This window comes from Ambystoma mexicanum, chromosome 1p (assembly GCF_040938575.1).
Source record: "Ambystoma mexicanum isolate Mex_15411 chromosome 1p, UKY_AmexF1_1, whole genome shotgun sequence".
NCBI lineage: Eukaryota > Metazoa > Chordata > Amphibia > Caudata > Ambystomatidae > Ambystoma > Ambystoma mexicanum.
This window is the reverse complement of record NC_090921.1, coordinates 258504762-258532670: the sequence shown is the minus strand read 5'-3', so window position 1 is coordinate 258532670 and position 27909 is coordinate 258504762. Positions and strand designations below refer to the sequence as shown.

Below are 27909 nucleotides of genomic sequence, written 5' to 3'. Positions count from 1 at the left end.
AGTTTGAGCTCCCCTGAAATAGGAGCCAAATGGCAGTTCAGTTACTTAGAAGTGAGCAAAAGGGACAAGGTAAGTAGAATAGTACTCGTTACAGTGCAAATAGTTTCAGTTCACCAGAAGAGTTCAATTCAAGTCAACAGGCCGGGCCAAAGTCAATGGGCTAGTGTTCTGGACAGGAAAGAGCAGTTCTGGTATGAAACAGTAAAGTCTTTGTAAAAGTTCTCAGAAGTAATTTAGGCGAAAAAGAATCATATGTTAGGTCACAAACTGATTAGGGGTGCAAGTTGGAAAAGTTTCACAAACTTTCACTGCGAGAGTGGCGTTCTCTCAATCGGGTTGACAGTACCTTCGTATGAAGAACAAAATGCAGCTGAAGATGTTGGTTCCTGGCAGGTCCTGCATATCTCACGGTTCCTGAGCCTCAGTCGTGAGACCAAGAGGGAGGACGTCGGCGGACTCCTGCACTACACAGGATCATCGAAAAAGCAAACAAGATGGAGTCACTTCAGTTCCAGTAGCTTCAGATTCAAGGGCACAAACTGGCATCCCTCTCCCTGGTTAATTCTACCCAGCCTTGAGAATAGTATTCAGGTGGCTTATGAGTTGATTGGTCCCATCAACTCAAAGGAAGAAGTCATCCTTGAAGGGGCTTCTCTGTCGAGATGAACTTGGCAATTTGGACCTGCAGCAGGGCTTCAATGGGCAAACCAATGGTCTAGGAGCAGTCCTCTTCCAGGAGTTGCAGAAGTAGTCCTCTTCCAGCTCTTCTTAGGTTCTTTCGTTCCAGTTGTCGACTCCGCTTACCAGTTCCAGAGACTTGCATTTAAACAGTTCTCTCCCTTTCATTCCAGCCTAGCTGTCACTCACCCAGCAGGGTGGCTGTCCTTGCCCGACAGTCAGCCAATCACGCCAGAGTGCATTTAGGTCTCCTAAGAGACTAAGCACAGGACAGGAACCTCCCTCACTTCCTGTCCACCCCAGACACTCAGACTCCAGAGGCGGTCTTCAGTCCTGAAGCCCGCCAAAGGCATACGAACAAAGGGACCAAACCCGGTTTGGCGCGTAGAGACAAACTAGAAGGACCTTTCCAAAAAGAAACGGCGAAAAACTAACCCCTTAAGTGCCAAGGGCGAGCTATCTCGTCCTTTTTGGCACCTTGTTTTAAGCGATCCCTGCAAAGAAGGGATCGCTCAAAACAGTAATCCAACTCCCGGGCTATGTGAGGGGGAGATTTCCCCCCCCCCCTCATTGCCTGGGGGCTGGATTACCTTCAGTTTCACGGCACTATGCTTTACGCACGTCGACGTGAAAGTAATTTTGAAAGTAATTTTTACTGCGGCAGCCATTTCGGGCTGCCGCAGTGAAAATGAAAAAGGTGAGTCTTCACCTTTCTCCCCCTCAATCTCCGGCTGCATTTCAAGCCGGAGATCGAGGGAGGTGTCGTTGGAAAGGGGCTATTCTCCCCTTTTCAATTACACCTTCTGTGAAAGCATTGCTGGGCGCGGATCGGGTGCAGAGCGCTCGATCCGTGCACAGCAATGCCTACTAGACACCAGGGATTTGTGAGAAGCGGGGGCAAGTGGGGGCTGCTTACAGCAAGCAGCCCTCTCCCCCCCCCCAGCCCTCAAAGCATGGGGGCACATATGTGCAGAACCCCAGGGGCAGATGGCTGATCATCTGCCCCAGGGAAGGGGGCGAAATGAAAAAAAAAAAAAATAACAAAAGGGAGATTTGGGTGGTGTTTGGGGGGGGGCACTAGTCACCAGGGATTTATTTACGGAAACATTTCCCCAAGGGGAAATGGGGGCACCCCTTGTAGCCCTCCCTGGGGGAAGATATCTGCTCTTAGGAAGGGGCATGTAACCCCAGGGAGGGCTGCATGAGAACCCCCCCCCCCTGCATTTGGTGTGGGGGCATAGGGTGGGGAGGGCAACACCCCCCATTACATTAGTAATTACCTGGCGGTTTAGGGTGCCCCTCAACCCCCTCCGAAAGTGCAGCCTGCCATTTTCATTTTCTTTCTTTGTTTACCAAACTTGCCTTGGCGCTGAGGGGCACATTGGTGTGCCAATCTGGCCCCAAGTTGTCCAAACCTTCCTGCCTCACCCACTGGGGGGCTTGTCCACCCCAAATGGAGAGGGGGGGGGAGGTGGTGGTGTACCTCAAGCAGCTCTATTTATTATTATTATTATTTTATTTTTTATTTTTTAAAGGAAGCCTGCATGAGGTGCTCCCGCCACCCATTTGGGGTGAAGGCCACCAAAAATTGTGTGACAGGCCCCCTAGTGGGTGGGGCAGTACGGTTTGGGCACCCTGGGGCCACATTGGTACACTATTGGGCCCATCTGCACCAAGGGGAGTTGGGTTACCAAAGGAAAAAAGTGAAAACGGTACACCGCATTTTAGGGGAGGCTGTGGGGCACCCCAAACCGACTGGGAATTTTCTAATGGGAAGGGGTGGTCACTCCCCTACCCCCACACCCACAATGGAGTGGGGGCTATGTTATGCAGCCCTCCCTGGCAGCAGATATCTGCTGCTAGGAAGGGACACCTGACACCAGGGGGGAGTGTAGGACAGCCCCTCCCCCCTTATCTGCCCCCAGGGAGGGCTACATGAGATGCGCCGCCCCTCCAATTGGGGTCGGGGTGGAGAGGTGCACGCCCCTTCACATTACAAAATTCCCCAGCGGTGTAGGGTGCCCCTCAGCCCCCCTAAAGTGCAGCCTGCCATTTTCAATGTTTTTCTTTGTTTACCAAACTTGCCTTGGCGCAGAGCGGCACATTGGTGTGCCAATCTGGCCCCAGGGTGCCCAATCCCTACTGCCCCATCCACTGGGGGGCCTGTCTGACGTTTTGGGGTGGGCTTCTCCCCCACCCCAAATGGAGTGGGGGGGCACCTCATGCAGCCCTCCGTGGGGGGCAGATATCTGCCCGTAGGAAGGGGCAAATGTGTTTTTCCATGGGAGGGGGTTGGGGGGAGTGAGGTTCAGTAGACCACCAGGGATGGCTTGCAGGGGGGGGGGGCATGCTTGGAAAGTATGTGTAGATTCGTTTTTGCTGGGGTGACCGTAGGTAACATTTTTTGTTTTGTTTACAGCTTGTCTACGCGAGCAGCTGCAACCTTATTTGAGTACTGTTTTTATTATTCTATGGTTATGGCCCACTGTCAGTGGGGTGGGTTAGACTGGGGCTGGATTGTTGCTGGTGTGGGTGGGAATGGGCAGTCTGGGCAGATATTTTGGTGGGCTGGGACAATTGCAGGGGCAGGCCACAAACATGTCCCCCATGCCAACAGAACATTGGCGTTTCCCTGGGAGCGATTGCCTCCCATGTGGGTTATCCTTCTGCAAGTCCAGGCTCCACCTTTGGCTGTGCTACGTTACAGTTGTCACCTCCGGGGGGGAATGGGGATCCTGCCGGGGTTCCCTGGAGCTGCCGCTGTGCTTAGGGGACGGTAAACCCACATGGTACATGGATGTCCAAGGGCAGGGACATCACCTCCAACCGTCCTGGAGTTGCGGCTGGGCTGCATTACAGCTTTTTCCTTCGGGGAGGTATTGGCACACTGCCAGGACTCCCTGGTGGAGAGAAGCTGCAACGCTGGGCAGCCAGAGCTCCAGCAAAGTCTGCGGTAATAGCCCTGGCCCTGGGCACCCTTCTCCCATGTGGGTCTTTGCCAGGGGTTCTGGTTAATACATTCTGGGGCAATTTGCGCAAGTCAGACCTCTGTGGACTCGAACGGGTGTCCTCTTTTGGGAAATGCATGGGGATCCCCGTTTTCCTTGCTGGCTTCAACACCCCTGACCCAAATCTGTAGGTTGCCCACATGAACAAAATGTGCTGTGCCGAAAGGCGTGGGGTTACCAGTGGGTTACCCTTTTCCTTCGGTAGGTGCACCCATACATGTGAGGTACCGTTTGTCGGGACCACTGAACTGTGGTCACTTGTGCCTGTTTTATGTCGATACCATGCTTTCCTTACACAACCAACAGATTCAGCGTGGAGAGCAAGCGAGAGGCGGGGGGGGGGGGGGGGGTTTCAGTGGCAATAGAGTGATTGCAGATATCGGCCATGGCTGGAGCGAGGGCGACAATATGGTCCTTGATGGTTCTAGAGGAGCAGATGAGCAGGAGAGAACACAGGGAAAGAGGAATAAGGAGGAGAGAGAGAGGACATGATGTCCTGAGGTAGTGGTGATGTGAGCAGCCAGTGCCATACAAAGGGCCTGGGAGGGGACAGGAGAGGGAGACCGCAGCAGGATTGGCCAGTTCCTTGCAGATTTTGAAGACTTTGGCCGTGTTAGAGGCCGCAGAGATGTGGACTTGGATGCAAGCTCTCTTCTTGGACAGGACAGAGAATCTGTATTGCCTTTGGAGCAGGCGGCAGGCCAGTTTGTCAGAGGATGAGCCTGATGCCCTCCACTTCCTCTCGGTCACCCTATACTTGTGTTTAAGGGTGGCGAGGTCGGGATCATACCAAGATCTGAACTTGGATGTGGGCTTCAAATGGATCCTGACAGGGGTAAAGGCATCAAGAGCGTTCGAGATAGAAATGCAGGTCGGAGAGGGCTGTGTCAGAGTGTGAGTCAACCGCAGGAGGAGAGAAAGTAGCGCCGTAAGCCTCCACAGAGGCACAGTGTTAGGGAGAACTCTCATTTCTGTGCTAATTCCCTTTCAACCTTGGAGGCGGCCCCCCAGCTCTTTTGCTGGACTTTAGGACTTTTAATTTTTACCCTGGAGTGAGTTAGCCCATTTTCTCACTTTCTCATGTATTTTGATCTTATTTGGATTATGCGTTTTCCTTTGTTTTTGGAGTCTGACAAACTCCACAAGCATCTACTGTATGGTGACACACAGCACCTATAGTGCCACAGAGAAATCCTTTAGATTTCTCATGATGTTTAAATACCTTGTCTTGTGAGAACTACTGTTCCCAAGAATAGTAAAGAGAAATTGACTTTACTTACCTTTTTCCTATGTAGGTCCAGCACACCTCATCTTTTGTGGAGTGCTGGGGTTTACTTCGAGCCCCTTTTCGTACTTACTCATATAACATTTTTTATATTACCCTCACTACTTTAAATGGTAGTTTTATTTTCCTACCATTGTTCTTTTCTACATCAGGATGAACCCTCAGCTACAGTACAGCACCCATGGGTGACCATTGTGTCAAAATGGCCCCAGTCTTCTTTTTTTCGCCATTTCCTGTTTGAGAGGTCTTTCTTGGGTTTTACTCTGCGTGCCAAACTAGGTTTGAGCCCTTGGTTTATTTGGTCTTTAGCGGGCTTCAGTAGTGAAACCCGCCTCTGGCACCAATGTGGCTGGCAAGGCAGGAAGTGAGGTAGGGAGGTGCCACTTCCCTGTCCTTAGTCGCTAGGGCAACCTGAATGCACCCAGTCCTGATTGGCTGGCTGGCTGTCCTTGCCCCTGCTGTGCGAGTGACTGCTAGGCTGTGCATGAATGGGAGAAACCGGCATAAAAAGCAAGGCTTCTTGGACTGAAGACGGAATCGACAACTGGACAAACATCAGATGAAGAAATCGTGAAGAGAAGCTTGCTGCATCCTCCTAGACCATTGAACTTCCTGGTGAAGCCCTGCTACTGTGCTGAAACTCTTCCAAATCGACAAGAGAAGCTCCGGAAAGGACCTCTTCCCTTGGGTTAGTGGAACCAACTAACCCCGAGACGAACTTTGCTGGAGAACCTTCCCCAACTGGCTGTACTTCCCTGCTGCTGCTGGAACCAAGTGTAGTCAAGTGCAACATCTGTCAGCCAGCCAAAAGCTCCAGGAGTCTCCCAAGGAACCTCCCGAAGCAGGACAACTGGAGCTCGAGCCATCTTACCAGAGTGCTGCACTCAAGGAGTGACAGAAGCCCAACCGGTGTCCAAGATTCGCGGTGGTGCCTAAGTGCCACTGAGACGTCCTCCCTCTTGTCCCGACTGAGGCCCAGGAACACAGGATCTACAACCAAGACAGAAGCCAGCTGGAGCCTCTTCCTCCAACCTAAGGTACTGTTCTGACTAAGGGGTTCTTGCCTCTTTGGCTGTAGCTTGCTTTTCTCAGTTGAGATTTGCAGTGGCTGCTTTTTCTATAGTTGATCGCAGCTTTAACTTTCACAAGTGTAACAGTTTGTAGCCCAAAAGTGATTTCCTACAACAAATTATCTAACTTTGTGCAAGACTTTTTGCCATCAAAGAAAGCTTAGCACCATATACTTTGTTCCAAACGGCCTTTGGATGTCCTGGCTCCATACAGACTCTTCTAACCCATTGACTTTGATTCGAACTGTCCCACTTAGGTGATAGATTGGTTTTTAAATAATATTGTTAGTAAAGGTTTTCTCTAGACTTCATTGGGGGATTTAAAAGTGCTCACATGCTCAGAGAACCTGTTAACCTTTTTCTTTCCATTTCCATTAACCTTTCCCCTTTGTAAGATTCTGAGGTTGGCAAAGTACAACAGTGATTCATAAATGCCAATACTGTCCCAATTAGTGAAGTCGCCGGAGGGTTTAGGAAGTGTGTATGAAGCATCTCTAAAGAGCGTCTACTTGCTTTGCCTTGATCCTGAGAAAGTATTCTGAAGTGTATGTGTATTGTTGCACATTACCCTTTTTAAAGAATGCTTATTGAACAATGACCGTTAAATAATTATTTTACTAGAAAACCTTCAGCTCTACAGCTCACATTTACCCCTCTTGAAATACGTCTGGTTGCTCAGACACTACGAACTTGTGTAGTACAGACTTATAGGTGGGTTACCGAATACCAAGAGGAAAAGACTAGTGTAGTCTCCCACAGGTTACTGCATTAATTCTTGCCGAACAGCAGGCACAGTAAGGAACATGAAGAGGCTTCAAGGAGCAGTAATCCAGTGGTCCCCACCGGATAAAGGCATGCTAGTTTAGATTTTCATTTATAGGCCACATCACCTTCACTTGTGGATTCTTTTTCTATGTTCGTGGGTTCCATGTTCCTGGGTGAGTGGGAACCTCCTCCCACCCACTGACCATTTTTTACTCTTTATGGGTGTCATTTTTCGGCCTCTCCATACTTTATTTTTGAATATATACTTAACTTATTGGTAGCTACATTTTATTATTGCAGCACACAGCATTTTCTGTGCAGTGTTATTGGGCTGCCCCTTGGGAATCCCTTTTTTATTTTGACTTACCTTGCAGAACACATGTTCAAGGGTTGCAAGATATTTCCATCCACTCTACATTTTATACTGCGAGACCAGCACATCCCACCTTATGTGGAGTGCCGGGGAGATACAAATTCCCTCTCACTGCTCCTGTAATATTTATGTTACAGTGACAAGCTTACCATTAAGGCTGGTGGCAGTGGGCATATTTTACTGACATTTCTGCGATTTTTACTTGCTTGCCATCATTACAGCTGCGGTAAGGCATAGAAAGGTCACCATTCTGCTGTAATAGTGCCTGCTTTCTTTTTTCGCCATTTTTAGTGTGCTTGTCAGGTTGAGGAACCCCACTAACCCCTATTGATTGTATTGTATCTGAGGCCTCTTATTAGCAGCAGATGTATTGCTTATGGGGCGGGGGGGTTTGAGGGGAGGACGAGGGTTGTGGACAAAAACCACCAGATCAAAAGTTTGCAGATTCGGTCTTCCAGCAGTCACAAGCCATCTATAATTAAAACGAGGACTATGATCAGAGTGGTTCTTAAATTATCATTTTAAATATATTATTATTAACAATATTCTGCACTCCATCATTCCTGGTCGTCTCATCAGAAAGCTGATTTATAACTTTGCTGCTATGATAACGTCTCCTGTGACACTGCTTATTCTTGAAAGAATTGCTGTGGCTCCGATCCAAAAGGCCCACAATATATTTTCTTTACAAGTCGGCTTCCTTCTCTTTACCACAAAGTCAGCACTTTTAAATCAATGTAGTCTTCATTAGCACTGCACCCCCCGCACAATCACTTTGGTTGCCCAGCCACACACACTGACACTTTTCCCAACTGGATTACTTCAGCCTATGTACACATGCACGCACTCGCCGATGGCTGCCTTCCTCAGACCAACACAGGGCCCAATAAACACGCACCTATATATAAATAATTTTTTTTTTTTTTTTTTTTAAAACGCAACAATTCGCCACATGCCAACGACCAAAGATTGGCTCACTGGATTATGCTCCTCAATGGGACACTTTGCACCATGCTCTGAAACATCACAGGGGCCTGTACCATTTGTCTTTCGCTCCCTCTCCCTCCCTAAAGCTTAATTTACTGATAGTTAAAGCAATCATTGTGGATAGGAAATATGGTAATCCACGCTTCAAGCATTTAAATCAACCATGTTAAAGTTACCTCCTACAACAAGTCTATATAGACTTATAATAACTTTACTTCAGGCATTGGTTGAACACTTCACTTATCTCGGGTTGTTGCATGTAGATTTTCTGTAGTGGATTTATCAAATAATGTCAGGTTTCTCTAGTCTTGACTTGGCTCATAAAACTGACCTTCTCAGTCAGTGTCCATGATGAAAGGGCAGTTTAGAATGTTCTTCAAGGTTCCATTCTACCTCACAGATGCCCTTCTGCCAATCAGTCTTGAGATGAGTTCCAAACATATTTGGAAAGGGAACGGCCTTTGTTCCTAAAGTAATCTAGAAAAGGGAAAATATGGATCTGCTCCCAAATCCTTGCTCAGTTACACCCAAACACTATTCCTCAGTATTTCTTGTGCACAAAACACTCCCCTACTCTGAACGACTATTCTTGGAATGCCGTCTCAGCCCATACCAGACACAGGTAGTTTCAGAACAGGAGAGGTTTAATATGGAGAAGCACATTTCCGGCTCAGCTTCTTACTTCTTCCCACTCAAGGTAAAACAAGTCTAGACTCAAGTGCTCTCATCCGTAAATTGCAAGATTTTTCATCTCAGTATACACTAAAGAACGTTAGAGAAGTTGCTAGTTAGCAAAAGGATAGTTTTAGCATTAGAGTAAACATGTATTTACAAGACAAAAGAAAAGTACACAGGATTCAGCATCCAAAGTAAATGCAAGAAAACAAGAGCTTGTGAGAAGGAAGGACATTGGGCCTCATTACAGGTCGGGCGGTCCGAAATTAACAGTGGCGGTAAACCTGCCGCCACTGTTAATTCCGGACCGCCCGATCCAGAGTCCTGCAGGTGGAAGCGAGTTTCCCGCCAGGTCTGACCTGGCGGGTTTAACACCGCCCGCCTGCAGGCGGACGTGGAAACACCGGCACCATCATGAGATGGTGCCGGTGTTTCCACTTCCCCATTGAGTCCTATCAGACTCAATGGGAATGGGGATTTACCGAATTCCGCCTCCGGAATTCCCAGGACACCAGGGTCGTAATGCCCTGGTATTTCCGGGAGTCACGGAGGCGGAATGGTAATACAAGTCCGGCGGTAACCAGCCGGTTTTACCACCTCAGTTACCGCCGGAATCGTAATGAGGCCCAATGTTAGGCTAGAGAAGAATCTCTTTGCCTAAGCAAAGAGCCTATAGGTGGGTGTTCTCAGGAACAGCTAAGGGATGGGCACGGTATGAAAGCAGAGAAAGTAAAGGTTGGTACTGAAAACTATTCTCTCTTTTAGGTATTCCATGGGATTCCAATGAGAGCCTGATCTTTGATGTTTTATGCAATTCCCCTTTCCATTAGAAGCACAGTGGAAATAACTGGAAAATTAAGTCGCTGTGGTCTTCACTCTCTCAGGTGTCAGTGGGTTTGGCAGATTCTGCACAATACATTTTGCTGGGAGTTGACAAGTGTAGGTTGCCGCCTTCACCTCAGGGACTGCAGTGATGCATTCAGTCTCAAAGTGGGCACTAACTCTAGTAGGAAAGGAAGATCCTAACTCCCAGAAGTGTTAAGGCTACATCTCTGGTGCCATCTCGCTCACTGGTCACTGCTTGCGTTGCCATTCACCGCTCAGCTCACCATGGACAAGGGTGGGTCAGAGAGAGGCCTGCAATTCCCCTATATCATTGTACAATGCCATGAGACATGGGGGGAATCGGGGCGAGAAGCTGTGGTCCTCAGAGGGGTTTTGAGAAGAAAATAAAAATAGAAGGAAAAAAGGGGGGGGCACTGTTTCCTCTCTCATAAAAGGAGGCAGCAGCAGCAAGGGAAGGAATCAATTAGGCCTACCCCGAGATTCAGAACTTCGAAAGGTCCCATTGAAGGAAACACATTTTCAACAGTCCACAAAAAATGAATTCAGGCAGAGTAAGCATTTCCCTCCCCATCCTGTAGCACTTGCATACACCTCCATCCACTCTAGCACCATATCCTTCCAAGGATATACTTAACAGTGCATCCTTAATTGTTCCCAGATTATTGAACCCCATTACCTAGTTTATCAGTCCTCTGTTGATTTACAGCTATATCATAGCACATGTGCATGCCTGTAATGGGAAATGTTTTCAGCTCCCAAATCACATTTTTGGATCCTTAGCCCAAGGGACAGGGATGTGCAGCAACACTGGCAAATGCTAACTTCTACTGTATTGCCAATTCCCTGCAAAAAGGGCTGATCAAGTCACCAGTGGAGATTTTGACAGAAAGGGGACAATTAGGGAGACTTTGATCAAGGAGGAGACAGAGCTGTATTTAAAAATATCCACAAAGGAGATACAAGGACCTGCTATGGCCAACTCGCATACTCACACTTCCAAAATATTTGTCCAGCAGCTCCACATATCGATGGATCAATTCCAGAGTGATTAGCTCATTATCCTGGCCCTCAACTGCACAGCAGAAATATAGACTGGCATACCTGAGAAAACATATCAGACTTTCAGACTTGAAAGGGAGAATTAACAAAAATAACGTGAGATGACGGAACAGCTAGTGCAAAATTCAGAGTCAAGGATTAACAGGCAGTGAGTCCCTTCGAAACAAAGATTGACGAAAGGACAAGACATTGAGACTGTGCAGTGAAAGTCTGCGAAAACATTGGTAAATAAAAAGCAAGAAGATGAGGCATACATTTTTTTTAAAATCAAGTTTGAATAGTGAACAGGTGGATGGGTACATCACTAATGGGGGGTTGTACAGTGTATTACACCCCTACACTACCATCATTCGTTAGGAATAGAAACATTATAACAGGTGTTCATTAAAGCTTCATCCAGTGTTCTAGATTACAGTTTTGTCAGTTCTCTCCTAGATTTCATTTACAGCCCTGTTGTCAGTTAAGGGGTGCCTATCAAGTAGCAATTAATATTAGTCTTATAAAATGAGGGAGGGGTTCTTCTTGAAGCAATAGAACCAACAGGGGTGCGGAGGGCATTACCCATCGGGTAATGCTCCCGGGGCGATAGTTACAAGAGTGAAGCAAGGGTTTGAACGTAGCGCCGGGGGCATTAGCAGACTAGCAATGCCCCCCCCTCTTCGGTTTCTACTGCTATTAGTAACCCAGCATGGCGTACCAGGGCAATAAAAAGGCATCCCACCCCACCCCCACCAAGCGGAGAAACTGTGGTGAAACAGTTGAGAGAAAAAAAAAAAAGACAAAAAAATACACACAAGTCCCGTCTCCCTTTCCATGGCAGCTAATCGCGTGTCAGATGTGCCGGGAAATGTCCTGCCCCCGGCGCCAGCGAGGGACAAAGCAGAAGGTAAGTGGGCAGGGGGGCCTTAAACATGTGAAACAGTGGGAAAGTAGCACGGACAGCACACTTACCCGATTCCCAGCGAGGGAAGATGACAGCATCAGGTTCAGAGGAGCCTTGGAACGGGGTCTTTCCCTGTGTGGTAAGGACCCCGTTTTAAGTTTCCTCATCGGCTGGGGCCACCACACCACACCCCCCCTCCCCCACCGGGTACTAATGTGCAATAATGACCCGCCCCCTAAAGTTGGGGAAAGGATCATTATCCTAGGCACTATGTACTCCCCTGCCCCCTAACCCGCCAAAACGAGGGCTACAGGGATATTGGTACATTGTGTAAACAATAATATAGGTTTACTATAACTGGGGGTGAAGTCATATTAAAAATTATACATTAATACATACATTTGATTGATCGGATTGCTCCACTAACATATCAGAACAGGAAAACACTACAAGATTTAAAATCAATAAAAAAATACAATGTGAAAAAATATAAGAATTCATCCCATTACAATTTCAAGCTAAAACTTTCTTCAATGGTCGTGTCTGAGCCTTCCTCACCAAGTACCAAAATGAAAAATAAAATCAAGATCCGGAAAGTTCCAAATAAAATACAATGCTGCTTTACAGTACCTTCTATTGTTTTCCAAAAATAAGGGTCTTAGCAGATCTAGTCACAAATCCATGTACCACCTACATATTAGCAGAAAATGGTTAAGATCCCTATTACGATTAGCTCACCCATACAGTTTTTCAACGGCTCTCCCAGCCCCCGATTTGTGCGGGCTCTTTTAGGGTGACCAGACGTCCCGGTTTTACCCAAATGCTTGCCCCACTCTCCGTTACAAAGGTCATTCTCAGTCCCAGGTCTGAGGCTCAGTACTCAAATGGACTGCCTCCTTCCTCAACAACCAGAAACAAATCACTTTCCTCTCCCCTTTGGTCTCAAGCGCTCACACAGCGATCATTGGAGTACCCAAAAGGCGCCAGCCTCTCTGCTCTCCTTTTCAACTTCTACCTGACCACTCAACCTGGGATCATTCGCGCACACAACCTCACCTGCTACAACTACGCCGACGATACCCAAATTATCCTGAGGATTCCCAAAACAAGCTCCAACCCTCGTCCCGACCTTGAAGCTTGCCTTAGAGATATTGACCGAACGAGGACAAGAAACCACCTCCTTCTGAACCCAAATAAAATGGGGATCATGGTGTGCGACAAAACTGCCCAACTCCTGCAACCACTCCCATGTTCCCCCACCCCTTTAGAGTGCCCCCCCCCATCCAAAATAGTCACAAACCTCGGCTGCACTATGGACTCGGACTTAACCCTCTGTCATCGAATGAATAATGTAGCTAAATCCTATCACTACCACCTCAAACTCCTAAAACACATTTTCCCTTGCCTCACCTACTCAAACAGACTCGCCACTAGTATGTCCATTGTTAGGCCTAGACTGGACTATGCCAACTCCTTATACCTGGGTGCACTGGCATACCGAAATCTCCAAAGAGCACAAAACGCTGCAACCAGCCTTCTTCATGCTCTTGGACACAGGGATCACATCTCCCCGCTCTCCGCACCCTTCACTGGCTCCCTATTGGACGAAAGGCCACTTTCAAAATCCTATGCATTACCCAGCGAGCAATGCACAAGACCAGCCCAGCATACTTACAAGAGAAGATTACACCCTACCACGCAGCCCAAGGTCAATCACTGCCATCTTACTAGTGATTCCAGCTGCCAATTCAACCAGGATTGGAGGGGTCGCCTGCTCAACTTTGGCTCAAACTCTGTGGAACCCACTGTCTCTCCGCACATTCAAGACTACATGGCCTCCCGAAAAGCTCTAGAAACCTGGCTCTTTCCATAAGTCACGATTAGGAACATCTAGGATCGCTGAAACCCACCAACATCAGGAACCATGACTTCAACAACATTATATTGGAAAGTAATTACACCCGGCCAACAAATGTTCAGAGAGACACTGAGCAAGAGACCACAGAAAGTGATCAATAAGCCTCCAAGAGGGAATTAGGAACTGCATGCCACACATGGGAACCTTAGCGTCCCGCAGGCTCTAAGATATGCAACTACTCACTGTCCGATTCCACTACAAAGGCCTAACAGTCTCTCCTGCCATTAAGATCATCATACCCATTCGCTCCCTACCTTGCCCGACTACAATATTCAAGATACGATCCCACTTAGGTGCTAAAGCCTCCAGACTGCACAATGCCTCTGTCCAGCCTTCCCTTTAGCATTACTGCCTCAGTGTGACTATGCTGGTGAGAGATATCTCTGGTCCTATAACCACGTATCCTGCCAAGACCTACCCTACAATCCACGATAAACCCCATCAGGGTTAATCGTGGATTGTAACCCCTATTCAGGGTTAACTGAATAGCTTTAGAAGAGTCTGCTGCATAGTCAAGACTAGCGTGCAGCCCCAAAGGGGTCAAGTCAATCAAAGCTTTATCACCAGCATATAACAGTGCCCCAAATGACCTGCCCCTCCCCCCCCACACACCCCCACCCCAACAGGGCGCATCGATCCATGAAACTGCTTCTTCAGGATTAAAGTTGGCTAAAAAGAGGAGGAACAGTAACAGGGAGACGGAGAACCTGTTTAACTCCCCGATTTGTACAAAATTCCCCCGTTATCCGACTCGATTGGTTGCCCATACAGCAGCAGTGGTATCGGAATAACTGCATAGAATAAACTGCAGTAGCTTCAGGGGTACATTCAGGTTCTTAGGTTTCTGCCATAAAGACACCATGTTAATTGTAACAAACACCTTCTCAAGGTCCAAAAAGACCACATATAACCTATTCCCTCTTATTAGACTACACTTCCCAAATAGAATATGTAGTACCATGCAGTGATCCGTATATGAGAACCCACTAAAAAAACCCTGCTGGAGAGGAAGGTTACACTGTATTACGCTCCGCCCAATCTTCAACTGTCCTCTTTAGGCATTTATTAAAGATCTTACTGGGGATATCCAAGTGTGAGATTGGGCGGAAATTGTGGGGTCGTTCGGTGTGCGCTACTTAAAATGGGGACAATTATAGCCTTTTTCCAAGAACGGGGGACCACCTTGGAGATTGCAATAAAAAGTTTTCCTAAAAAAGTGGCCCACCAACTGAGGCCATCAGACCAAATGGTGTTTCAAGGTGCCACAAGACAAAACGGGTTGGCGGGGGTGGGGGGGGTGATGGAGACAAGATAGAAAGATAACAATACTTGTCCTACTAGACCTTGCAGCATTCGGATCATGCAAGTGCAGTAACAAGAAGTGTGAGGGAAGAGAGGGGTTGGTGGGAGGTGGGAGAGGCAGGGAGTGCCGGTCGGCGCGAAATGCGTAGTGCTAGGGTGGAAAGGGAAGTGCAGGGTAAAGAGGAGAGTGCAAGTAAAGGGGGGGGGGGGTCACAGAGGCTAGGCAAGTGGTAAAAGGAGGGATGCCAGGAGGGCAAGTGCCACAGATTACATGGGGTGCAGGGTCCACATTCTAAGTGGGGGCGGAGGGGGTGGTGCCCTGTAGAAATCAGAGGGAATTAGGTAGCAAGTTACTGCAGGTGGGGATGTTAGTCAGGGAGAGGAAATGAAGGAGAAAATTAGTGTCTTGAGGAGTGTCCGTAATTTAAGGAGATCCTGTTCATACCCTGAGAGGGGCAGTGAGACCATTTCAAAAGGAGGTTCTGGGGCTGGAGCGGAGGGGGGGGGGTGTGCATACGATCTTGAGGGACGCTGCTGGTGGCGAGTGCGATGGTGAGAAAAAAGGCCTCAGTTGAAACTGGGAAGGTCAGTTGGGAGAGGAATTAGGCCAACTAGTCAAGAGCAAGGCCCGTGATGCCAAGGGTGTCACAGAGCCGATTTGTCAGGGTGGCAAGATTGACCACGTCGAAGGCAGAGGAAAGATCCAGAAGCATAAGAAAGAACGGATGGAGAGTTGGAATCGAGATTTGACAGCAAGTCTTATTAGGTGGTTCAGAGGAGCAGTTTGTGCCTCTGGCTGTTCTGAAGCCAGACTGGTGGTCAGAGACAATCAACAGATTCAGTATGTTGGGTCAGTTGGGAGATGACCAGCGGGGGAAATGGAAATAGGGCGGTAGTTAGCCAGCAGCAGGGGGGAGGGGAGGGGGGTTAGCAGAGAGCTTTTTGAGGAGAGGATGCACAAGAGAGTGCTTGAGGGGTAGCAGGTAGGAGCCAGTGGCAAAGGAGTGATTACAGAAATAGGTCAAAGCTGGCGAAAGGGAACACCTGTTCGGAGGAGACTCTCCTACTCTCCTTTTTCTCGGCCATAGCACCAGAAGGAGAAGGGGAGAGTGAGGACAGTATGTCCTGAGTTTTGGTTAAGAAGTGGGAGGCCAGTGACATACAGAGGATCAGGGATGGCAGGGGAAAAGTGGAGACTGCAGTACGATTGGATATTCGACCATGTTGTTAGTGGCCCCAGAGATGCAGGCTTGGATATAGGCCCCTTCCTCGAGCGGATGGAGAGTCTGTATTGCCTTTGGAGCAGGCGGCAGGCAAGTCAATCAGAGGATGTGCTGGATGCCCCGTTAGGGAGAAGAACAAGTTACTCTTACCTGGTAACGTTCTTTCGATGGGATGATCCGACGACAATTCCATATCTATGACAGTAATCACGACAGCTGTGCTGCTTCGGAAAATCTTTCGGCATCTGCGTCGATGACGTCAATACGCCATCCTTGAGGACCTCCTCCGACGGCCGACGTCACCAGATGTTATAAGTAGGACGCCTGTAGCCTCAGTTGTAGTTTTTTCCCCCAGAGCGTGTGGCACCAATCGTCTGCCAGTATGACCACAGAAAGCCTTGCGGAAACGTAGGCTGCAATCACACAAGAAATTCTGTAGCAGGGAAGGCAGGGAGGGAGCGATATGGAATACATTGTCGGACCATCCCATCGAAAGAATGTTACCAGGTAAGAGTAACTTGTTCTTCGAGGGGATTGGGTCATCCGTCGTATTCCATATCTCTGACAGACTCCCAAAGCAGTACCAACGTAAGGAGGTGGGAAAAGAATTTAGCAAAAGAAACTTAGAATGCCCAAACAAATTGCGGAGCAAAGGACCGCCTTGCCAAAGGACAGATCCTGCCCACAGATGGAATCGAGGGAGTAGTGATGTACAGAAGTATGTACCGAAGCCCAGGTGGCTGCATCACAGATGTTACGAATAGGAACACCCCTCTGTAGGGCAGTAGAGGCAGCCATAACCCTGGTAGAATGGGCCCGCAAGCCGTCCGGTGGGTCCTTACCCGCCAAGCGGTAACTCTCCAAAATAATATAGATAGCCAAAATAATCCAGCGAGACAAAGTCTGTTTCGTCACAGCTTGTCCCAAACGCTTTCCAGCGTAACCAATGAAGAGTTGATCGTCCACTCTGACCCGGGACATGCGTGAAATATGAAAGCTTAACGCTCTCCTAGGATCAAGCCTATGGAGCCTCTCCTCTTCCTTACCAGGATGTGGAAGATGAGAAAACTCTGGAAGAATAACCTTCTGTCCTAAATGAAATTCCGACACCACCTTCGGAAGAAAGGAAGGACGAACTCTAAGGACAGCCCTGACTTATGAAACACAGTGAAGGCTGACTTAACTGAAAGTGCCTGTAACTCATTCACTCACTCTGCTAGCGGAAGTGACAGCAACCAAAAATACAGTTTTAAGAGTTAACAGTCTCAAAGGGCATGAATGCAAAGGCTCAAACGGAGCACCCATCAGAAACTTGAGAACAAGGTTCAAATCCCAACCGGGCACCTGGAAAGGTGACAGAGGGAACACATTAGTGAGCCCTTTCAGAAACTGAGAAATTATAAAAGGAATTTTAAAATAGGAACACTTCGACGAGCGCTTAAATAAGGACAGCGCCGCCAGGTAACCTTTAACGGTACCCACTTGCAAGCCCCTGAACGCGTCTCCTAAGGCTCCTTTCGGAGGAAATTCCCGTGAGCAGAACCTCTTGCACTTCCGGTTGACACTGGAGGCGAAGAGATCCACTTGAAGGGTCCCCCAAAGGGCGAAGATGTCCAGAAGAATCTCCTGAGCCAACTCCCACTCGTGAGAGATTGCGCTCTGCCTGCTCAGAGCGTCCGCCGTCTCGTTTTCGTCTCCGGCCAGATGAACTGCTGAGATCGAAACGTCCTGCTGGATTGCCCAGAACCAGAGCTGCATCTCCTCCCTGCACAGAGGAAGTGACCCTGCCCGCCCCTTTTTGTTGAGGTAGTGCATGGCCACCGTGTTGTTCGTCAGGATCAGGACATTCTTCCCTCGCACAGTCGGCAGAAAAGCCTTCAGGGATAGCCCGACGGCCCTCAGCTCCAACAGCTTGATATGGAGTCTGGACTCCGACGGAGACCAACGACCGCTGGCTATCAACTCGTTGGCATGAGCTCCCCATCCCGCGAGGGATGCATCCGTCACGATCGTCACCTCCGGCCAGGGTAGCCAAAACGGAGCCCCCTTCATCAGATTTTCCTCGACGGCCCACCACAGAAGGTCATGGGCGACCGAGGACGGCACCTGAACAGGGTCCGACATCCTACCGGAGGACTGAGACCACTGGAGCTTGAGTGCCCATTGCAAAGATCTCATCCGCAATCTGGCCTCCGGCACCAGAAGAATGCAGGATGCCATGAGGCCGAGCAATCTCAAGACTACGAACGCTGGGAGACACTGGGCAAGCTGAAACTTGTGCACCATCTGCCGAATGTGATGAGCCCTCACCTGGGGAGGAAAACACTGCCCCAGGGACATGTCGAGCACTGCTCCGATGTACTGGAGCCTCTGAGTTGGTGTCAAATGGGACTGCTAAGTTGAGGGAGAAGCCCATCTTGTGGAGGGAGTGGCAGGTGACTGACCGATGATCCAGGACTTGCTCGGGAGAGTGCGCCCTGATCAACCAATCGTCCAGGTAGGGGTAGACGTGAATCCCCCTTTCCTGAGGTGCGCTGCCACCACTACCATGAGCTTGGTGAAGACCCTCGGGGCGGAGATCAATCCAAACGGCAGGACCCGAAAATGAAAGTGCGAGTCGCCAACCGCAAACCTCAGGTGCTTCTTGTGCTTAGGATGTATCGGCACATGAAAATAAGCGTCCTTGAGGTCGAGAGACACCAACCAGTCCTGAGGTTGAAGGGCCTGGAGTGAATAACCATCTTGAACTGGTCCTTCCTGAGGAGTTAGTTCAAACCGCGCAAGTCCATGATGGGTCTCAAACCCTCAGTATTTCTTGGAAATCAAAAAATAAGGGGAATACCATCCCTTGTTCCTCTCCTCTACAAGCACCAGTTCTATGGCGCCTTTTTCCAGCAGGGATTGAATTTCCTGCGCAAGGAGTGGATCCGGACTCTTCAAAGAGAGATTCCCCGGTGGATTGTCTTGAGGCCTCTGCCGGAAAGGAAGACAGTGCCATGGGTTATGATCTCCAGAACCCATACAACTGAAGTAATGGCGCGCCACTCTGCAAGATGCTGCGCCAGCCTTCCCCCCCAACCGGCGAACCATGGGACATGGCCTCATGACTGAGCTGAAGCGGCTGCGGCGTTGCCTGAGGGAAAGAGGCAGCAGCCCGAGCGGCCTTGGCACCTCAACTACCTTGTTTACCACCTCTGGCACTCTTACGGTGGCCCCTTTGACTTGCAGCTCCGCTCGCTTTACTAAAGGATGAGTAATAACGAAAGGAACCCCCCCTCCATTGCTGTCCCCTAGGACAAAAAGGCGGAGGTTGGCGGACTGCAGCGCCCAACGACCTTGCTGCAGCTTTGGAGGTCTGCAACCTCTCACGGCTCTCGTCAGCCTTGCTGCCAAAAAGAGGTTCACCATCAGAGGGCATGTTAAGGAGCCTGGCTTGCACATCAAGATCAAACCCCGACTTCCTCAACCACGCAAATCTGCGTATCACGGTGGTCGCCGCCATGGACCGGCTAACAGTCTGCCATGTCCAAACCTGACTGAACGGACTCACACATGGCATCCTTGCCATCCTGAATAATAGCAAGAAAACCGTCCCGTTCGGGAATATGTTCAGCTACTAAGGCAATACAGTCCCACAGAGCGTGCGTGAAACAACAAGGCACATACGGAGTTGGCTGCCTGAAGCGCCATACACCCTGAAGAAAACACTTTCTTCGCCCAGCCATCAAACCGCTTGTTGTCCCTATCAGGAGGGATGGTACGATACGCCTGCTTAGCTGGGGCCGTAGCCGCCTGCACCACCAAACTCTCCGGAGTGGGGTGCGTGGTTAAGTAGCAGGGGTCACTACTGGCTGGGCGGTATTTTCGCGGCAAAGACTTGCCTACTGCCGGGAGATTCTCCGGAGCAGTCCAAGCCGCTGCCACCCTTCTTTGCAGAGCCATATGGGATGGCAGTACCGGGCCAGTGGGTGGACCTTGATCGAGGATATCCGTAAGGTCATCCTGCACAAAATCAACTGGGGGCGCCGACCACCCCAAGTAGTCGGTGACCCTCGACATAAGGCGCCGGTACGATGACTCAGCATGGGTGCCAGACTCAGGCCTACAGAACTCCACCTCCGGAGAGGAGTCCAGACCACTGACGTCACGCAGTGACTGACGCAAGTCCTCAATCTGGCTATGACCAGAAAGAATCTCATCTGGTACCATGTCCGGAACCAACCCATCTTCAGAACCCTCTTCCACCTCGGAAATATAATCCATAGGTTGGAAAGTGGGCATTGAATAGGGGATAAAGACATGTTTTGCCTTGGCCAGAGCCTTTCTAGGGGGTTCCCCCGTGCCACGGGGTACCTCCGACACCACAAGACGTCGAGCGAAACGGCGTCAACGTCGAGCGCGGAGCCGACAACATCGACGGCTTTGACACAGACCTCAAGGGCGGAGCCCCTAACGTGTCCGACATCCTGGGCGCTGATGGCGTCGACTACTTCCTCGGAGGCGAACCTCGAGAGAGTCCGTCGACGACCTCTGCGCCACCGACGTCGAGGTCTTCTTCGAAGACTGCACAGGTGCACACGGGCTCGAGCGCGTCGAGGACCGGGGCCTGGAACGGGCATGACTGGAACGATTACCCTTGTCTGAGCGGGATGTCTACCGCAAATCGCGCCGACCACCAGAGCCCGAAGGCGTATGAGCGGTGTCTCCAGTACGGTCACGACCGACCCCTCTCGGAGGTGCGGACGGACCGGAATCCTGCGATTCAAGAATCGCCAACATTTTCTTACAGAAGGAAGCCCACTCCTCCGGAGAGGAACACGTGGTGGGATAAGAAACCCGCCGACGGGCGGAGTCCTCTGATGAGGACGGGGAAAGCGACCAATGACGGCGCTTCTGGAGTGCCTCGAAGAGGCAGAGGAGTGGTGGCACCCACTCCGGGACCGAGACCCCCCCCCCTAGACTTAAAACTACTATGCGGAGAGTCGCCCCTCGAATCGTCCGTCGAAAGCGCAGTGGATCTCGCCTTCCGGGGCTTGGACACCTTACCGACCGACAGCTTGTTACGTTCCCACAAGGCCTTGGACGCAAGCAATTGGCTGTCGACACAATCAGCCGTGCGAGTCCGTCACCGACATCTTGGACCCGCAGTCCCCACACTTCTTGAAGCCCGGACGCGGGGTGGAAGAAGAGGAAGACATCCCGATAATACTTTACACAAAACGAACAGGTTCGAAGAACCGAAAGAACAGCAACTCCAAAGAGTTGAGGCGCGCCGCGATCTCCAAAGCGAACACGTTCGTGGAAAAAAACAGAACTGAGGCTACGGGCGTCGTGCGTCCTACTTATAACATCTGGTGACGTCTGCTGTCGGAGGAGGTCCTCGAGGACGGCGTATCAACGTCATCAACGCAGGAAGCAGAAAGATTTTCCAAAGCAGCACAGCTGTGGTGATTACTGTCAGATATGGAATACGTCAGAGGACCCAATCCCCTCAAATTCTCATTTATGTGCCAATTCTGTGCTAATCCCCAACTCTTTTGCTGGACTTTAATTTTTTTCCTGGAGTGAGCGAGACCCTTTTCTCAATCTCATGTATTTTGATCTGATTTGGATTATGCTTTTCCTTTGTTTCTGGAGTCTAACAAACTGCACAGGCATCTACTTTTTGTATGGCGACACACAGCACCTTCAGTGCAGTGCAAGAGAAATCCTTTACATTTCTCTTGAGGTTTAAATACCTTTTCTTGGGTGAACGACAGTTCGCAATTAGAGTAAAGTGAAATTGACTTTACTTACCTATTTCCTAAGCAGGTCCAGCACACACAATCTTATGTGGAGTGCTGGGGCTTACTTAGTAGCCCCTTTTCTATCATGCAAAAACATGTTTATATTACCCTCCCTAGTTTAAATGGCTGGTGACAGTGGTTTAATTTTCCAACCATTGTGCTTTTCTACTGCAGGCTGAATCCGCAACTGTAGTATAGCACCCATGGGTGACCAGTGACAAAATGGCCTTGGTCTTTTTTTCGCCATTTCTTGTTTTTGAGGTATTTCTTGGGTTTTACTCTGCGCGCCAAACCAGGTTTAACCCTTTTGTTTGCTTTGCCTTTGGCGGGCTTCAGTACTGAAACACGCCTCTAGCTCCAGTGTGTGGCAGGAAGCGAGGGAGGTGCCCGAAACTCGCCTGTCCTTATTTTCCTTGGTTACCTGAATGCACCCAGTACAGATGGCCTGGCTGGCTTTCCTTGGAGGTTGCTGTGCAAGTGACAGCTAGGCTAAGCATGAATGGGATAAACCTGCATAAAAGGTGAGGCTTCTTGGACTGAAGGCAGAGTCGACCACTGGACGGAACATCTGACGAAGAAAATCGTGAAGAGAAGCTTGCTGCATCCTCCTGGACTGTTGAACTGCCCGGTAAAGCTGCTGTACTGAAACTCCTTTTCTTAAAATCGACAAGAGAAGCTCCGGAGAGGACAACTTCTTCCCTTGGGTTAGTGGGACCAACTAACCCAGAGATTAACTTTACTGGAAGACCTTCCCCAATAGGCTGTACTTCCTTGCTGCTGCTGGAACCGAGTGCCAGGGGTGGAGAAATCTGTAGTCGAATAGCAGTATAGCACCCATGGGTCTGTAAGCCGGCCAAAAGCTCCAGGACTCAGCAGGACGACCCAAGCTAGAGTCACGTCACCTCACCAGAGTGCTGGAGGAGTGAAAGAAGCCTGACCGGTGTCCCAAGATCCAGTGGTGCGGTTTACCCCGTGCTGAATTGAAAAGAGCCCGTAGCTGCCACCAACCTCCGAACTGGTGTGCAGGAGTGCTCCAGAGGTCTTCTCTTGTCCCCACGACTGAGGCGTAGGACGACTGAGGCCAGCTGGATGCTCTTCTTCCAACCCAAAGTACTGTTCTGACTAAGGGTTTGGCTGTAGCTTGCTTTTCTCAGTTGAGATTTGCAGTGGCTGCTTTTTCTAGTGTTGATCTCAGCTCTAACTTTCACAAGTGTAACAGTTTGTATCCCAACAGTGATTTCCTACAACAAACTCTCTAACTTTGTGCAAGACTTTTTGCCATCTAAGCTCAGCTCCGCTCCATACACTTTGTTCCAAATGGACTTTGGAAATCCTGGCTCCATGCAGACTCTTCTAACCCATCGACTTTGATTCGAACTGTCCCCCTTAGGTGATACATTGGTTTTTAAATAATATTGTTGGTAAAGGTTTTATCTAGACTTCATTGGGGGATTTAAAAGTGCTCACGTGCTCCGAAAACCGGTTAAACTTTTTCTTTCCATTAACCTTCCCCCTTTGCCAACCTAAGAATCTTACAAGTAAAACAGTGATTCATAAATGCCAATACTGTCCTAATGAGTGAAGTCGCTGGAAGGTGTAGGAAGTGTGTATGAAGCATCTCTAAAGAGGGTCTACTTGCTTTGCCTTGATCCTGAGAAAAGTATTTTGAAGTGTATTTGTATTGTTGCACATTGTTAAATAAGCATTCTTTAAAAAGGGCAATGACAAATTATTGTACTAGAAAACCTAGAGTTGAAGTGTAATTTGGATACTTGTATGTGTGGATTTTGATGCTACAGCTCACATTTACCCCTCGTGAGATAGGTCTGGCTGCTCAGCCACTCTCAACGTGTGTAGTTCAGACCTATACCAAAGGTGGGTTACCGAATACCAGGAGGACAAGACTAACATGCCCGCCATTTCCACACAGCTACTCTGCACTTGCGTTTCATCACAGAGGTTAGGTCGGAGTCCAGGTGTTGCGCTTGGAGACAAACTCCAAGCGGATCCTCATGACAGGGGCAAGGATGTCCAGGCTATTGGTGAAGATTAGCAAGTGCAGAGTCAGTGTGGAGTCTGTGGCAGGGAGAATGAAAGCAGCGGTAAAGAAGCAACAGACACTTGCTTCATCTCTCAAATGACGGAGAAGGAGACTGGCAGTGCAGGCAAAGGCTTAGCTGGGGACCCAAGCGATCAAGGTAGGAGGACAGGAGGGCATGGTCAGACCAGGAGAGTTGTAGTGAGGATTGGAGATGTCCAGCTGAGTGCATCTGTGGAGGGATGAATGTGAGGGAAAGAAAGTCAGAGGCTATGGAAGAGTCCAGTGGCTGGATCAGGAGACAGTGAATATTGAAGTCTACGAGGAGGAGAAGCTTGGAGGCAGGAAGAGGTGCGGTCAGAACACTCAGCGGGGGAAGACCGAGATCGGACCAGGGGTCCTGTAGATGGTTCCAAGAGTCAACAAGAAGGTTGGAGAGACACCAAGCCTACAGACGAGGCATGGATTTATTTTTACATTTATAGCAACGTACAACGCCCTCTGCCTTTAGGCACTAGTTACAGTAAGTGCTATGAAGATTATGTCTGAGAGGGAATGATAGTAGCAGGGACCAATTCGGGGAAGTTCAAGGCCACTGCGTCTCCAAACTGGTTAGGTCTGGGATTAGAGAGGCTCTTGTAGCCCTCGAGGAGGAGTTGTGTCAAAAACAGTGACAGAGCTGGCAGTGAACCACGTCTCAGTGAGAGCGAGAACACCAAGGTCAAAGTCTTCAAGAAGGAGAAATATCCGAGTAGTGTTTAGCAGCATAGCGAGAGTCAAGGGTGGCAGGTGACACTGGTTGCCACCTTTGAAGGTCTTCAGAGGACGACTACGGGATGTGGTATGCCCATCGGTGGTGAAGAACGGGCAAGAGGGGTAGCTGACGAATGAGTGGCAGGAGAAAGGAGAAGTTGAGAGACTGAAGACTCCTATCAAGAAGGAGGAGGAGGTAGGGCTGAGACCCCTGGCTATGACAGCGCCATTCTTATAGATACTAATGATGCACCTAGAGGATGAGACGCATGACAAGAGCATTTCCCCATCTTGGTGCCACCATTAATGGGAGACGAAGAGAAAGGGGCGAGGACCGAGCGCATAGGTCTGGATAGGGAGCGACAAAGAGGAGGTCTGCAACAGTGTCTGGAAGAAGCGTTGGTGTAGATGGCCGCGATGGGCAGGCCTGAGTTGGAGACCAGGAGATCTTTCTTGAACATTTTCTTTCCAGACTTCAAAAGAGAGGTAGGATAGGTGACAAGAGTAGCAGTTAGAGTAAGGAATAAGTTACTTACCTGCAACTGCTGTTCTCCAGCATGGGTCTGGCCTGGATTCACATGCTCATGAATATTCCCTGTCGTCGGGCTGGGAATCCTCTGTAAAGAAAAGGAACAAGTTACTTACCTGTAACTGTTGTTCTCCAGCATTGGTCTAGCATGGATTCACATGCTCATGAATATTACCCGTTGTCAGGCTGGGAATCCTCGGTAAAGAAAAAAAAAAAAAATCAGTATCAGTTTCGTTTCTGATCTGTCTTTCTTAGTAGTACCAAATCACTGATCTCTGGGTCATACTGCCCCCAGCCAATGACTGCCCTCTCCCTAAGCCCCACCTCTGGCAGCCATCCTCAGATTTGGTAGCACGCCAAGTGGCATTATGACCAAGTGAAGAGCTGCAGAGGGGTAGGTGGGAGGGTTTGCATGTGAATCCATGCGAGACCCATGCTGGAGAACAACAGTTACAGGTAAGTAACTTGTTCCTTCTCCAGCATGGGGTCTCGCATGGATTCACATGCTCATGAATAAAAGAATAAATAGCAGTATACACATGCACAACAACGGCTCAATATTAAGCATTACATACAAACTCACATTAAGCAATTCTTACCTCCTCACCATGCTCACCTTAGGCAAACAGGTTGCGCAGTACTGCTTGGCCGACCCTGGACTCCTCCCTGGAGTCCCGATCGACGCAGTAGAATCTTGTGAAGGTGTGTGTCGACCTCCACATAGCAGCCCTGCAGATGTCCAGCAGGGGCACACCAGACAGGAACGCCGTGGTAGCAGCGATCGCTCTGGTCAAATGGGCTCTCGGACGGCCGGGCAGCGGTCGGTTTGCCAACCGGTGACAGTGCATGATGCAGCCGGAGAGCCATCTGGAAATGGAAGTCTTCGAGAGAGCCTTCCCTTGATTCAAAGACCCAAAGTTCACCAACAGTTGTGACGTCTTCCGAAGACTCTTCGTGCGGTCCATGTAGAACTTCAGCGCTCTAGCTACATCCAGCGAGTGCAAAGTCCTCTCAGCCAGCGTTGAAGGCGACGGGAAGAAAACTGGTAACACCAAGGGCTCGTTGAGGTGGAAGTCCGACGGCACCTTGGACATGAAGGAGGGGTGCGTCCTCAGCACCACCCTCGTGTCATGAAAAGTCAAGTATGGAGGCTTGCAAGATAGGGTCTGGATCTCTCCCACTCTTCGTACGGAGGTGATGGCCACAAGGAACGCTGTCTTCCATGACAGGAACTTCAAAGGCGCCAAATGCATAGACTCGAATGGGGGCGCCCCCTCCCCCCCATGAGCCTGGTCAGCACCACATTAAACTCCCACGTCGGGGCAGGAGCCTTCCCCGGCGGGAACAATCGGAATAATCCCTTCATAAATTCCTTCACCAGGAAATGAGACCACAAGGACGCCCGTCCCATAGTCCTGGTATATCGGGAGATGGCAGCCAGATGTATTTTGATGGAGGCGTGAGCCAGTCCAGCTTTGGCCAGCGACAGTAGGTACGGCAGTACACCGAGGGGCCGTAATCCGCAGAGGGTTAATCTTCTGTGCACGGCACCAGACGGAGAACCTCTTCCATTTATGACCGTAACAATTGAGAGTTGAGGACGCCCTGGCCTTTGCAAGAACCTCTCTGCAATCAGCCAGTATATCGTACCCTCCAAACTCTAGTGCTGCAGGAGCCAGGCCTGCAAGTTCAGCGACTGTGGCTCGTGATGGAGGATGGTGCCTCCTTCTCTGGAGAGAAGATTTGCGTCTGCCGGCAGCTTGATTGGTGGGGACGTTGACAAGTCCAGAAGGTCCGGGAACCAGATCTGCCTCGGCCACACCGGTGCGACGAGGATCATCCTGCACCTGGACTACTTGAGCTGGTTGATGAGGCGGAGCAGCAACGGCAACAGAGGTAACGCGTATAGAAACAGGCCGTCCAAAGGGAACGATAAAGCATCGCCCATGCTCCTCGGCTGTGGGAACCTGCTGGCGAACCTCTGGCACTTGGAGTTTGTCGCCGTCACAAACAGGTCGATCTGGGGTTTGCCCCATCGTTGGAAGAGCCGATCCACTTGATCCTGGCGCAGTTCCCACTCGTGGCACGAGCGCAGCTCCCTGCTGAGTGAGTCGGCGATGGTGTTTTATTCCTGCCAAGTGGAGGGGAACCAGAAACATCCCCTGGGCGACGGCCCAGTGCCACAGATCCTGGGCCTCCCTGGGTAGGGCTGGGGATCTGGTGCCCCTTTGGTTCCGTATGTAGAACATCGTGGTGGTGTTGTCGGTGAAGATCCTCACCACCTTGTCCTTGAGCCCAGAACACTGCTCGGAGCTCCAGAATGTTGATGTGAAGAGACCTCTCCTCCGGGAGCCAAAGGCCTTTTGCGTGGAGATCTCCGGTGTGGGCCCCCCAACCCTCCAGAGAGGCGTCCGTCACCGTCTCCTGAAACGCTGGGGTTTGAAAGTCTGTGCCTGTAGTGAGGTGAGCACGGGTGCCCCACCATAGGATAGCCCGACGGAACTCCTTGTCGTGAGGGATCCTGTCCTCGAAGCAGCCTGCCGCCTGAAACCAGCGGGCGTCGAGGAACTCCTGTAGCGGACGCATCCGAAGTCTGCAAAGGGGTATAAGATAGATGCACGAGGACATCATCCCGAGAAGGGACTTGATGGACCTCACCCTGGCCATGTCTGTGGCTAACAGGCGCCGCACCTTGCCCAGGATGGTCTTGGTCCCCTCCTCTGAAGGGGAG

General features: G+C 49.9%; 1 protein-coding gene across 1 annotated transcript in view; it reads right to left on the bottom strand.

The window, feature by feature from the left end:
* The window catches only part of AP1S1 (adaptor related protein complex 1 subunit sigma 1), a 231365-nt gene that overhangs the window by 143710 nt on the left and 59746 nt on the right, over positions 1 to 27909 (bottom strand). Inside the window, exon 3 of the mRNA XM_069646550.1 lies at positions 10680 to 10788. Within this exon, the coding sequence (XP_069502651.1) occupies positions 10680 to 10788 (109 nt within the window). The remainder of the gene's footprint in view (positions 1 to 10679; positions 10789 to 27909) is intronic.